This window comes from Limulus polyphemus, unplaced genomic scaffold (assembly GCF_000517525.1).
Source record: "Limulus polyphemus unplaced genomic scaffold, Limulus_polyphemus-2.1.2 Scaffold2400, whole genome shotgun sequence".
NCBI classification, from domain to species: domain Eukaryota; kingdom Metazoa; phylum Arthropoda; class Merostomata; order Xiphosura; family Limulidae; genus Limulus; species Limulus polyphemus.
In genome coordinates, this window is record NW_013668010.1 from 153,514 (window position 1) to 167,100 (window position 13,587).

Consider the following 13,587-nt stretch of genomic DNA (forward strand, 5'->3'; position numbering starts at 1 on the left):
AAAAGAGTAGCCCAAGAGTTGGCGGTGGGTGGTGATGACTAGCTGCCTTCCCTCTAGTCTTACACTGCTAAATTAGGGACGGCTAGCGCAGATAGCCCTCGTGTAGCTTTGCGCGAAATTCCAAAACCAAAACAAACAATACTCGCACTAACACAACACGATAAATAAGAAAAAACTAGATTACTTACTGCATGGATTGTTTAGACTCTTGAACTTTATATAATATTCGTTGACATCTTTTATATCAAGCGCATTTAGATTACTAAATCCAACTGTTATTTATACTAACCGTTAATTTCTTTGTTCATCCAAAAATCCTGCCTTGGTTTATGTGAATTATTTTAATAAAAACCTTAATATCAAATTGTATTAAAAGCAAGTAGGAACTCTTACTACAAAAAAGAAAGAGAACTGATTTAGCAACATTTCAAGATACAAACAAAAATTATTTTTTATAAAAATTTGCTTGGAAACTTATTAAACCACTTGATAGGGTTCTAAAAAAGTAGAACAATATCAAGTTGTTTGGTGATAACTTTTCTTCTGAATTTAGCAATGTTAGAAAACGTGTGTATATATATAGTTAGAAACAAAAGATTTAGAAACTATGCTCTTAAAAAAAGAAATATCTATCTCAACTAATCTGATGCTCTTCTTCTTTTTATAAAATCCAGAATAAAACTGTTACAAAAAAATGGCGTTACATGGTTTTCCTCGGTTGTTTTACTACAACAATAGAATCATCCGTAGATAGAATGGCCTCAAATGTTAGCAAAGGATACATCAACTACTATCGATCTTTTGCCAAAATGGAAAATTGTTATGTGTGTGAGAATAAAACACCGTATTGGTGATGAACAAGATTTAGTTTAAACTTGCCTGAAGCCGGCTTAATATGCAACTTATTAACAAGCTAGATTGATACTAAAAGGTCTAACCACCGGTTAACAGCCAAGTGTGTAACAAACCTTAAGAAAGAAACAAACAGTTCTGAATATAACTATCTAGTCTATTTTGTCAAGTAAATATACACACACTTAAAATCTGTAAAGATTGTTTATTGTAACTGTGCATTTTTTCTTCCTCCCTTTCTCTTTTGACCCTCTTTATTTCTCATGAACTCATTTAGTCAGAGAAAATAGAATTATTGAGATAAGTATCTTGAGGAATCCCCTGTTATTCTGCAGACCTATATTGTCATTCTTGGAGAAAATCAATTATATCAACATGATTTCACCAACGAAAGTTATCCAAGTAATTTGCGCAGGAGTCTGTTTGAAGCTACTAGTGTATGTGATAATGTGTAATGGTGATATATGGATATAATGATATACTTGTATAAATAAATATATGAGTGTGGTCTAACGCATGTATATGAACATTACATAAGGTCATCTATAAGTATTCTAGTGGGCCAACGACACAAGAAACGCTACTGTTGACCAACATAGGAATGGAAATAAATAATTTAGTCTAAATGTTAACATTTTGTGATGAAGTAACTGTGATTACTGACCTCTTAAGATATTGTTTGTAATACAGTGCACCTGCTATCTTCATTAATAGTAGTGAGAGAATATATTAACATTGAGATATATTCAGCAGGTAATAAATTTTCATAAGAATATAAGAGTAACAAAGAAAATCACACTACGTTAGAGAAAACAAAGTTTTGCCTTCTGTTTTTCGTTGAGTAGTGCAAAATATTTTAAATTGATTGAATCGAAACATTCATGAGTTCGGTGAAATTATCAGTTTGTTTTTGAGCAAAGATACTTTGGGTTACATTCTCTACCCACCTTGGGGAATCGAACCCCGGATTTTAAAGATGTAAATCTCTAGATTTTACTGCTGTCTCACTGGAGGACTAAATTATTAGTATTATTATCAAAAGTAAATGAAATTTATGGAAAGCAGTTTAGATAGCATATCAAACGTAAACTTGGTGTACTCACCGTTATATTTGGTTATGGTAGAATATATTTGATCACGAACAGTTAAATGTTTGATGACCACAGAATGTTTACTGAATATTTACATTCAGTACAATGGTGCAGTCAAAATACATGAAAACGCAGGCTTTGAGTGGACCGTCAAGGCGACATTTGGTGAAACTTTGTAGTTGCCCCCCGGCTAGTACTAAACTTTCATTTGGACGAAGTTCTGAGTGAAGGGAGTTGTAAATGTCAGTAGATTCTCAAGATCAGAAGTTAGAGGTTGGTGCTTCTAAAGCAGCTAACACGAATCAGCTCATGTGTGTAGGAACCAATGTCTGTAGTTTCATCCCCATTTCGTTCCTACTTCCTATGGCAACTGCTAACATAACGTATCCTCTAATTCAGTCCCATTCCTTCTACTGCTGCTTGTTTTTTACGTTACATAAACATAGCCCGAGTCCAATGACAATATTGGGCAGTGCAGCTACTGGTATTGGTAAAGAAGGACCCGATGAAACCTGGGGGATCAAGATGTTCATAGTTATTAAGAATACTCATACAAGCAATATAAGGCATGAGGAGAACATGCGAATCCTATAGAAATGTCGTTTGACCAAGGTAATACGTTTAGCATCCTCCTCTTCCTAAAATTTAATTTTAGAGCAAAGCATGATTGTAGCCCGGAAATTAGGAATCTTTTTACTACCTACACTCCTGGTTAAACTACTAGCCAATTGGAATTCATTTAACCTTGCGTTTTCAATCACGACTTTTTCTAAATAAAATCAAATTCTTAACATTACTGACTATCTTGTTTTTCACTTGTATTTCACTTGTGTTTATGAACTTCCAACTTATTATACTAAGCCCTGCAGAATGAAAGGAACCTACGAGAATCAATATTCCTAGGACTTGCTATTCAGCAATGTCGACGGCCTAGATCACGTGGCCATTTCCAAGATGTCTGAAGCCATCCTAACTTTTGAATCTGTGGAATTCACGGATGAAGATGCACTGATATGTAACACATCAAGCACTTGCCGAATCTGTTGATGGGCTGGCCCCTAAAATCTCCTGGGGCTGAATAGCCCCCACTCCCCATTTTATCCAGCTCAGTCCACCAAAAGTTGATCCTGACTCAATGAAGCTAGCACCATCGGTGCCTGCTACACCAGCTGAGCCCTTTCTTCAAGGGGCTCAGTCTTATGTCACCACTCCTCAGGCAACAATAAGTCAGTTCCAGTCAATAATATGTCCTGTCAGAGGAAGCGTCACTATAAAACGTTACTGGTGCCAAATATTCACACAACTCCAGAAGACCCTTAAATACTAAAACCAAAAAAAGACCTTTCTAGAGTTAAGATTTTCCTAAAGGTCAACCAAGCACTGAGAGGCTCAACAATTGGCTACCATCACACCACCAGCAGCGAAGGTTTTATAATTGAACAATACCTTAGTATCTGTTACAACGAAGCCACCACCAGCAAAGCCATCCTGTATTCTATCTCAGGAATGATCTAAGCTAGAACTTCTCATTGTACTACCTACAGTCATTACCAACAGACCAGTTGTACAAAATCCCAATATTCAAAAGGCATTATCAGAAACAAACTGCCAAATGGACAGAAACCTAGCCCTCTATAATTGTGAGGAAGACTAGTTATGGAGATATTCAGAGTAAGTCCAATGGCTATTCACAGAGTTAGCTCGATCCAAAAGAGTTAAAGATGTCATCTTACAGACCACTGCCACCAGTTGTTCTTGAGGACTTCCTCATTCATTAAGGGAAGGTGAGAACTCGTACCTCAGATCGACCTGAGAGTCAAATGTAAATAATGTTAATGATGTAAATATATATGTGCCTCTGCATTTCCCTCTTTTATATCCTATCTTCTGTACTTATAATTTATATATGCCTAAATTTTAATTTATATTTGAAGGGTTTATTTTCATGATTAAAACAGTGTTATAATAGTGTGTCGTATGTTGACATTTAATTCGTCACTCTGAGTTGTGTCAAGTCACAGTTATAATTTTTTATGCATTGGGGGTACCATTGCATATTACATTGCTGAACTTATTACCTGGGTTAAAGATGTTTCTTTTTATTATGCCTATTATATACTTTGTGAGAGGGTATTATCCTGTGAAACTATTAATTATTGTATTGTATGTCCAATAAAGGGTTATTTATTTTTAAAGGGTGTTTTTTATGTATAAATATCGATTTGTAGTCTTTTTTCATTTTCTTTTTATTATTAAGTGTGTTTGATGTCCTGTCAAATGTATCTATGAAAAAGGGTAGTGTTGTCCGTGTTGCATGTAAGTGTTTTTACAGAAGCGAAAGAAAATCACAGCACTGTTGAGCAATACACAAGTGTAAAGTTAAATGGCTTTAAAGTTTTAAATTAATGTCCTTTGAGACAAGACTAAAATAAAGGAGGGGAAGAAATGTTTGGTAAATAAGTTATTCTAATATATTTTTTTTTAATTTACCTTTTAAGGAGATGTGTGTGCAGTTTCCACATAATACATTAGTCAAGAAGGTCGTTAAGCTGCTGTTGCTGCCTATTGTTCTGTGTCATTCACCAGAGATAACTCCTTTTGTCTTTCCATTGGTAGTCTTGAGATTATGACCTCCCTTATGTTTCAGAGGGAATGGCCAGTCACGTGGGTAGCGAAAGTCACTGTAATAATTACATTACCTACTTAACTAATTAACGTGATGCTTATTCCGTCAGGAACAAACCTTAAGAGACAAACAGTTTTGAAACTTGACCTTCAGTAAAGGCGCTCGTCCGTTGTGGAAAGCATATACACATATACACTGTGTTTGTGTAATTAATTAAAGTTGTCTGTTGTGTTATTATGATTGTAAAGTTGTGTCCAGCCTATCTTTATTTCTCATGAACAAAGCTTGTCAGAAACTACGAAATTATTTCTTGATAAATATCTTGATGAATGTCACGTTACTTTGCAGACCTATCTTGTCACTCTTGAGAGAAATCAATGTCTGATATTGCACTCGTATATAGTATTTAGTCAATGTCTGATATTGCACGTGTATATAGTATTAAGTCAATGTCTGATATTGCACGTGTATATAGTATTAAGTCAATGTCTGATATTGCACTCATATATAGTATTAAGTCAATGTCTGATATTGCACTCGTATATAGTATTAAGTCAATGTCTGATATTGCACTCGTATAAAGAATTAAGTTTTCTGAAGGTAGAAGTGTAAGCAATATATATGTATTATAGTAGGATACATGATTGAAATTTCAAAGTAAAATGCCTTCCCTCAATGCCACAGCGTTAAGTTTGAAGGCTTCTAACGCTAAAAATCTGGTTTCGATACTCGTTGTGAGCACAGCACAGATAGCACATTGTGTAGTTTTACGCTTAGCAACAAACAAACAGTCAAACTAAAATTAATATAAAACATTGCATTATATCCAATTCTTTTATCTACTTTTCACATTACAAGACATTTTCTCTAGCCACTAAAACTGTGTTGCTTTAACATATATTTTGTGCTTTTAGTTCCAAAATACTTCACTACTAATACTTTGCACTTCATAACAAATAAAAATCCATTTTAAAACAAATATTTCCACTCTTGTGTTGCTATGAGGACAACAGTGAATCTAGTTAATTATAATATGCATAAATAAAAAAAAGAAAGAAATAGAGATAATATATTCTAAAAATATTCACGTACTCTCAACTAATCAGTGATAGTACAGTGTATTTTCACGAAATTAATAAGTTTTACAAACATTTTAATTTCTAAACCCTCTGATTTTAGGAGAACGATCTGTGGAGCCCTAGTGAAGATGAGCATGATTTTCCAGAACACTATACCTTTGTCCAAGAATGGCTACAACAGGAGGGTGAACATCCTCAGCAAGACTGTTCCGTAAGTTAAATAATATAAACGGAAAACTCGAGAAAACAAAATTTATTAATTACGATCGTGGTTAATTCAAATATAATTTGAAATGTCTGGTATTTATCTATCTATTAATAGTTTATAGTTGTCGTTCAGTGATTTTTTTAAGCTCTTCAATTAAATTATCAATTGTTTACAACCCTTAAACCTTTATTTACAAAGTTTTCAATTTATTGTTACAGTCTTCCTATGAAGAATTAAGAATTCAAGTCAAAATCCAATTTATATTCAAAGACATATCGTGATGTGATAAAATATTGGGACGGTTACATAAAAATTTGAAAATATTTTCAAATAACTAAGTCCTTATATAAAAATACATTTTAATTCGAATGTGATGTAAGTTGTTATAAAGCATTATTGGTTTTTAATGATGACCGAATATTTACTACGTTATAGGGAGTTTACTCCGTTAACAAGGAGGAAATTGAAGGGTGGAGATTTCAGAAGTCCATGGACGGTATTGAAAAGATTGTTGCTGAGAATTATGAAATCGTTCAGGATGAACTAATTCCTTGGAAAAACCGTGTTCTTGGAAATACTAAAGAAAAGAGAATAATGGAAGAAGAACTTAAGAAACCTTTATCGAGGCTACCTATTAGAAAGATCCCGTCTTTTCGGTCAAAAAGTTCAAATATCTCTAAGGTTCCACTGAGTAAAACTAAACCGTGTAGATCTCGAGATTTTACTGAAAGGAGTTGTGGTAAACACAACCATCAGCGAAAACAGCATACAGAAATCTATTGTAAAAAACTAGGCAAGCAGGAAAATACGAAAAATGGCGATGATAACTCCTACTGGTCTAAAGAAATAGATTGGAAACGAGTTGACGCGTCTATACTAGGGTGTGGAATGACAGAAACGTCATGTCCTGATGACAGAGGAAGTGGAAGTTCAGAGGAAATATCAAAACAGATATCTGATGTTCAAAAAGGAGGTGTTCGGTGTGATAATAGTACAGTCCAAGTGTTTCAAACATCAGACATTCCTTCAGAGATAAAAGTACTTCAAAATGAATCCCCAACATTTAAAAGCGATGTCTATAAGTGTTATTCTCCACAATGTTTGAAAGAGTCTGGGAAAATAGCAGATAATCAGTCAGAACCAATCTCGGCAAACCAGATCGATTTTGAAGATACATTATCACAATGTGATTCAAATCTAGATTCGAATCAAGGAAACCTTGATCAAAATGTATATTCCAATACCCACACCACTATTCAAACTAACTCGCTTAGTGCTTCCATGAACTCCAAAAATTCAAACGAGTATTTCAGCTCAAAACAACAAACATTAGCCATGTCAACACATTCCTTCTTCGCACGCCCAAAATGTCAAAATGAAGAAAACCAGTTATTACAGAGGAAGGAACAAACAAATGTTAAGAAAACGTCACTTATTTCTCAAAAACCTGTTATTCAGAGTATTAAAAACAACACACACAAAATTAAGCCTCTCGTTCCTCCAAAACCTCGCTCAGTGGTCGCTGGTAGTTCAAAAATTCCTATCCCAGGAAACTATAGAAATAACGAAAGTAATTATCAAAAAACGGACACAACTAAAATACCATCTTTTCCCAGTTCTTCTGCTACTGTCTTGAAGAAAGAAAAAGAAGGCTTAGATAGAAGTAAACGTAAACTCTTACCAAATAAAAATGCTCCACTTACTAAAGGAAAACTCAAAAGTCCAGAAAATTATAAAAAAACGTCAAAAATTTCCAAACAAGTTAGTTCAACACAAGAAGAAAATAAAGAGAAAGAAATCAATCAAATACCTACGGCGTCAAAGCGTCAAATAACAAAACCTGTAGACAACAATACAGATGCTCAAAACTCTGAGAAAACGTCTACAGAAAGCGCACTGAAATCACCTCGGAAAAAAGAGCAGGTTTCCTCGAATCAGCAGAATACTGGCGTTGATTTAGAGCAACTGTCATTTGAAACTGGTACTTTGTCTGTAGCCCAGAAAATCCAGATTCTCAATGCTTTACTAGACGAGAACGAAAAGATCTCCTTCATTTCTTGCTTTCGTATATCAAATTCTACTAATATCAATGATAACTCACCGGAGACTTCTCCAGAGATTGATGAGAATAATAAGGAAGGCTACAGGAGTTCTTGGATTCATGTGCCTCCGGATATCAATTTCCGTGATCAAAAGGTACACTCTCGATATGTTTACTTTTAGGTAAAACTCTGCAAATAGATTTTTTTTTTCGTAGTTGCTCGAGAATGATTAAAATGTAGACGTATGTTTACTTCAGAATTTTGTTTTATAGCTAAATTAGCATATATTCTGGTTACTGGTTTAACTACTAAAACTTTACGTTTGTTCTGCTCTCTAGCCATCTCTGACCAAGAGAATGCATTGTATTTAGTATACATCCTGTAAGGGTAGCCTTAGAGGAAACGTCATTATCTGCTGTATAGGTGGCGGCATCAAGTGTTAGTCTTTCGTACTACGCAACTGAACAAAAATAATGATATACTGTATTTATTATAAAGTTGCGTGAGAGAGTAACTTGAAATTTGTTACATACATAAATACTCCTATAATATTGTATTAACGCACGAGAAATGAGGAATTAGAAGTGTGATTTTAGTGTTTTCATTCATTACATTATTCGTCTATCTTTCAGTACCTTCCTAAGCCTCTTTTTGCTATTATGTCAAACATTCTAAATATTTAGTAAGTACAGAAGGAAATGGTGTCAGAACGTCAACAAAAAGCTTCACTTTGTTTTTGTTTCTTGTTCAGATAACATCTCAGCTTTTCGAGTCGGCACTTTTTACTAGTATCAGTAGCGAAGAGAGCGAAGTGGACGAAGATGAAAGCCACCCAGAAAAATCCTTTCATCTTCAACATAAGAATGGATGGAAATCTGGTAATGAACCATAAAACAAACATACAGCATAAATGTCAGTGTTAAAGGTAGACGTAGGTTTGAAAGTAGCATTGTCATTTCTTTACACCACTATCTATAACTTAATGTGTTTTTCTTTAAAGTAAAATGGAAACGGTATCATAATTTATTTCACAATGTATTGCTTCGAATTTCCATAAACGCTATGTTGGTCAGTGTATGTGCAGTAAATTTTTAAGAATTTGTAAATAACATAATAAAATTCCAGGAGCTGGCTAAAAAAAAAATAGTTATTACTTCAATGTTTGCATTTTTAGTATTTTATTTTTTGTGTGTTTATTACACAGTATATTTTTTTTTCAGGGGAATTTCCAAGCTCACCAATAGAGGAAGAATCGCCAAGTAAGTACCAAGAGAGCAATAGAAGTTGGTCGAATATGAATGGTAAGGAAGGAAAGGAATCCGATATCTCTATTGAAACCAACCTCATCCACCCTAAAATCATTCACATGACAGACAGTTGCCTGTCAGTTCTCTCACGTAACAGTGACTCCCCAGAACGAATCTCGTTTAGTGATTCTTGTGCTGGAAGTTTTTGTTCATCGACTAGAAGCCTAGATCACATTGGTTAATAAGGAGGATTGTTCATCGACTAGAAGCCTAGATCACTTTGGTTAGTAAAGAGGATCACTCGTCTACTAGAAGCGTAGACTGCATAGGTTAACGTGGATGGTCTCTCGTATACAAGAAACGTATATCGCATTGGTTTATGAGGAAGATCACGCATTTATTATAAGCCTAGATAGCATTGGTTAATAAGGAAGATAATTAGTATACTATGAGCCTAGAATGCATTGATTAATAAGGAAGATATTTCATCTACTAGAAGTGTATATTACATTGGCTAATAAGGAGGATCACTCGTCTACTGTAAGGCATTGGTTAATACAGAGAATCTTTCGTCTACTACAAGAGTATATTACATTGGTTAATAAATAGGATCACTCGTACACTATAAACCTAGATTGCCTTGCTTAATAAGGAGGCTCACTCGTCTACTAGAGGCGTAGATCGCATTGATTAATTCAATAGCAGTTACTTAATCGCCTATTAGAGAGCGAAATAGAATTAATTGACCCCAATAAAAGAGGGCCGCTTATCTACCAAAACTTCCACCACAAACATGTTGACGGAATAACTCGGTAAAGAAGAAGAATTCGTCTACTAGAAGATTAACCCTTAGAGGTAATGGGTAATTATTTTGTCTACCAGCAGCCTGTATTGCACTGTATAACCACAATAAAGCATGGTCAATCAACCACCATAAGTCTAGATACAAAGTCCTGAATGAGAGAAGAACAGGAATTCTCAAAGGGCTTAGAACTCAGTGGTAAATATTAGTCCTTGTAAGTAACTCTATAATAAATGATTTACTCCAAAATGAAAAGATCAATAATATTCCAGAATAATCAATATTTTTCAGAATCGCTTAATTGATAGCCCTTTTGAAAAACGTGTTAAAACTGACTGACGTTAGTGAGAACTGGAAACTGTTGCTGTTCAGCATGGATTTCCCTTCATTTTGTATAAAACTTAAACCAACTTTATATTTTTTGTACGATATATTTTGTTTCATAATCAGGTATAGGTAATATAATTTTCGATATAGAATTTAGTAAAATAAGACCGTTTTATTTTCGAATAAAGCTCATGATTTAACATATTATACATATTGAGTTGTGACAAGAAATATATAAATATTACTAGCTTTATTCTACTCGCACGTGATTTATTTCTATAGATAAGTAACGTATTTTTTATGACGTATCTCAATAACGTCAAGTTATGTTTAAAAAATTACTCTTTCGCTGCTTATTTATAAGGTGAATATTTTCTGGCTAATTTAATTATGACTAATTATGCAATTACTTTTTCTTTAATTTTAGATTTATTTTGCATGAGAAAAAAATTGTATTTATATTTAAGTAAAGAATATATGTGTTTGGGCCAAAATATCATATTAGGATAAAGTTAACCTTTTCTAGAAAGTACCTATAAGACTGTTACCTGTTGTCTTATTTTGTTTTATTTTTGCGATTTTTATACTTATTATCTAAAACCTCTTGTGTAATTTTACATATTTAAATACAACAGAAAAACAAATTAACTATCAATTTTATTTCGATTCATCAAAGTGTAGATTTTTGTTTGTTTATTCAGCTTAATTGATTAGAGACAGGACTCACAAAATAAATGAAGTAATCAAAGTTAAGATTTCCCCTTATTATTACTTTTGATTTTTTTTCAACTATCCAAGTAATTGAAATATTTCTATTATGTTTGCTTGTTGTGAAGTGCAAAGCTAGACATTTGGCTATCTGTGCTCTGCCCACCGCGGGTATCGAAACCCGATGTTAAGTCACCGGTGGCCAAAATCTAGGACTTTGTAGCTTTTATGGCTACTTGTTTAGCCTCAAACCTTTTGGATTACCTTAATGTTCAGAGCTTAAGATTTGAAAGACATTATACATAAAATAAATGACTTTGAAATGACAAAAATAACACAATGACCTTGAAATGACAACAATTAACACAGGGGAGCTGTTTTCAAAATGCTCTAAACTTAATAGTGCTTAAACTAGCTCCAAACAATTAATGACTTCAAGCTTTAAAAGAGAAACGAATATTTATCAAAACGTTACATTCTAGGATAAAGAGGCAAGCTCATAAGAACTGGTTCTTTCTTGTCATTTATTTTCCTTGAAAACAAAAACTTTTCACTTTTTCATGTCGCAGATTATCCATACCTCCCAATATTCAACAGAATAGTATTTGCATTTTCACTGAATTTCAAATAATTAGAGTTAGACCAAATATGTTAACGAATTTCGTGAAACTAATTACCGAAACTTATAAGCATTATTTGATCCTTGTAATCAGACTTTGACTAACATGTTTCTTAGTCTTCTGTTTATCGTTTCTTATCTATATAAAAGCCTTCCTTCCAAACCACGTGGACGGTAAAAACTTGAATTTCTCCATAAGGAGTTTTAGTGTCTAATTGATTTTATATGGCCTTTTGAACTTAATATTCCTTTATTAATTAGCGAAAACTTATTTACTATGGTTAAATTGGGATTTTGAAAGAGAAGGAACTCCCTTTTGTAATCCACTTTGACATTCCAATCAGAAGACCACGAACGTTAATAACTTGAATCCTCAAGAGGCGGCGATCCGGTCCGGACCGTTCCGCCTCAGTTTAACATCCTGCCTATTTATGAAGACATCTAAAAAATAGATTCCCGAACTTAACATTTAAATAAGCAGTTTCGTCTTAGGAATTTTGTTGAAATGTTGTAGCGGAAGAATACAAACTCACTTCAAAGCTTCAGTTACGCGCGGAGTAATTGGTTAGCTAGGAATAATGTAGTTTTGTTCTTGTTGCTTTACTAGAGATTTCTAAATAAGGAATACTTATTAATAATACTCTAGTAGAATTTTATTTCTACTTTACCATAGTGTGAAGCATGTGATTGAATATTTTGTATGGTGATGGACTATTAGCAAAAGTAGTTCTAAATGGCAAACGAACATTGCTGTGGAGGTATCCAATATTTTCCAAAATATGGCACTAGCCTCAAGTTCCCCTAAAATACTAGTCTCAATGTTATAATGCATGTAAAATTCTAACGTATACCAGAACGATTTAAAAGAGATTCACTATTTAATTGGTCTAAAACGATCACTAGAGTTTAGTCGACAAACGTTTAATTTATGAGGTAAAATCTTAGAAATTCTAGGCAAGAAAAAAGGTTTACTATATAAACAAAACCAACTTACTATGACTTTATCAGACTTTGCCCAGTGTAAGAATTTAACAACTTCCATGATTTTTACTAGAAATGTAGTGGTTGCGTTAATGCTTTCTAAACAGCTCATTTTCTAACATCGTCACCGAATGTGAAATTTTAAAGATTACAATAAAAAACCCTTCACATTTGGATGCTTTAGTTAGCGTGTTTTCTTCTTGGACAAATGGTTTAATTTGTAATTGTAAATATATTTCAATACTTAAAAATTGTAAAAGTTAAATATGTCAAACAATTCTAATGAATAAAATCAAACCATTAATTTCTCTAGGTCCAGCATTGTTGCTCGTGTGTTAGAATGTGAAATGTTGTGAAAATGTAAGGTATAAGTTAAAGTCGTGGTTTATTGTACAAACACTGTACCTTTGAACAAATCATATTTAGGAAGCATGCTGATGGTCACTTTATCATAGAGTTATCTTTCCTGTTTGATTTTTTAGTTTGATTCATGAATCGAATTATTGTGTTTTCAGTAGAAATGTATTTTCTTACAATCTGTGATAAGTAGTTCCGTTGATGAATTGTATTTTGTAAAATGCAAATAAATTACTTGTCATTTCATATCCTGACTAAGAGTTTGGAGTCCCTTTATAGATCGGAAGAAGAGATCAAAGTTTTTAGGAAACCTTAATTATAAGCATCTAAATAGAATATTTTGTCGAATCTGATGATGTTTATTCTTTTATATGAATTAACTAAATATAAATGTTATACAATAAACACTCTTCCAGTAAATAGCAATGTGGTTAATATGGCAATGTTCCAAAATAAACGGTGGATTGGACACTCTCTGGTGCTTGAATGTGTGGTTAATATGGCAATGTTCCAAAATAAACGGTGGATTGGACACTCTCTGGTGCTTGAATGTGTGGTTAATATGGCAATGTTCCAAAATAAACGGGGGTTTGGACACTCTCTGGTGCTTGAATGTGTGGTTAATATGGCAATGTTCCAAAATAAACG

General features: G+C 33.5%; 1 protein-coding gene across 1 annotated transcript in view; it reads left to right on the forward strand.

The window, feature by feature from the left end:
* The window catches only part of LOC106466856, a 30,087-nt gene extending 16,912 nt beyond the window's left edge, over positions 1-13,175 (forward strand). The window contains exons 8-11 of the mRNA XM_013927157.2: positions 5,749-5,859; positions 6,292-8,052; positions 8,650-8,776; positions 9,119-13,175. Coding sequence (XP_013782611.1) covers positions 5,749-5,859; positions 6,292-8,052; positions 8,650-8,776; positions 9,119-9,387 — 2,268 coding nt within the window. The 3' untranslated portion in view covers positions 9,388-13,175. The remainder of the gene's footprint in view (positions 1-5,748; positions 5,860-6,291; positions 8,053-8,649; positions 8,777-9,118) is intronic.
* Positions 13,176-13,587: the final 412 nt, after the last annotated feature.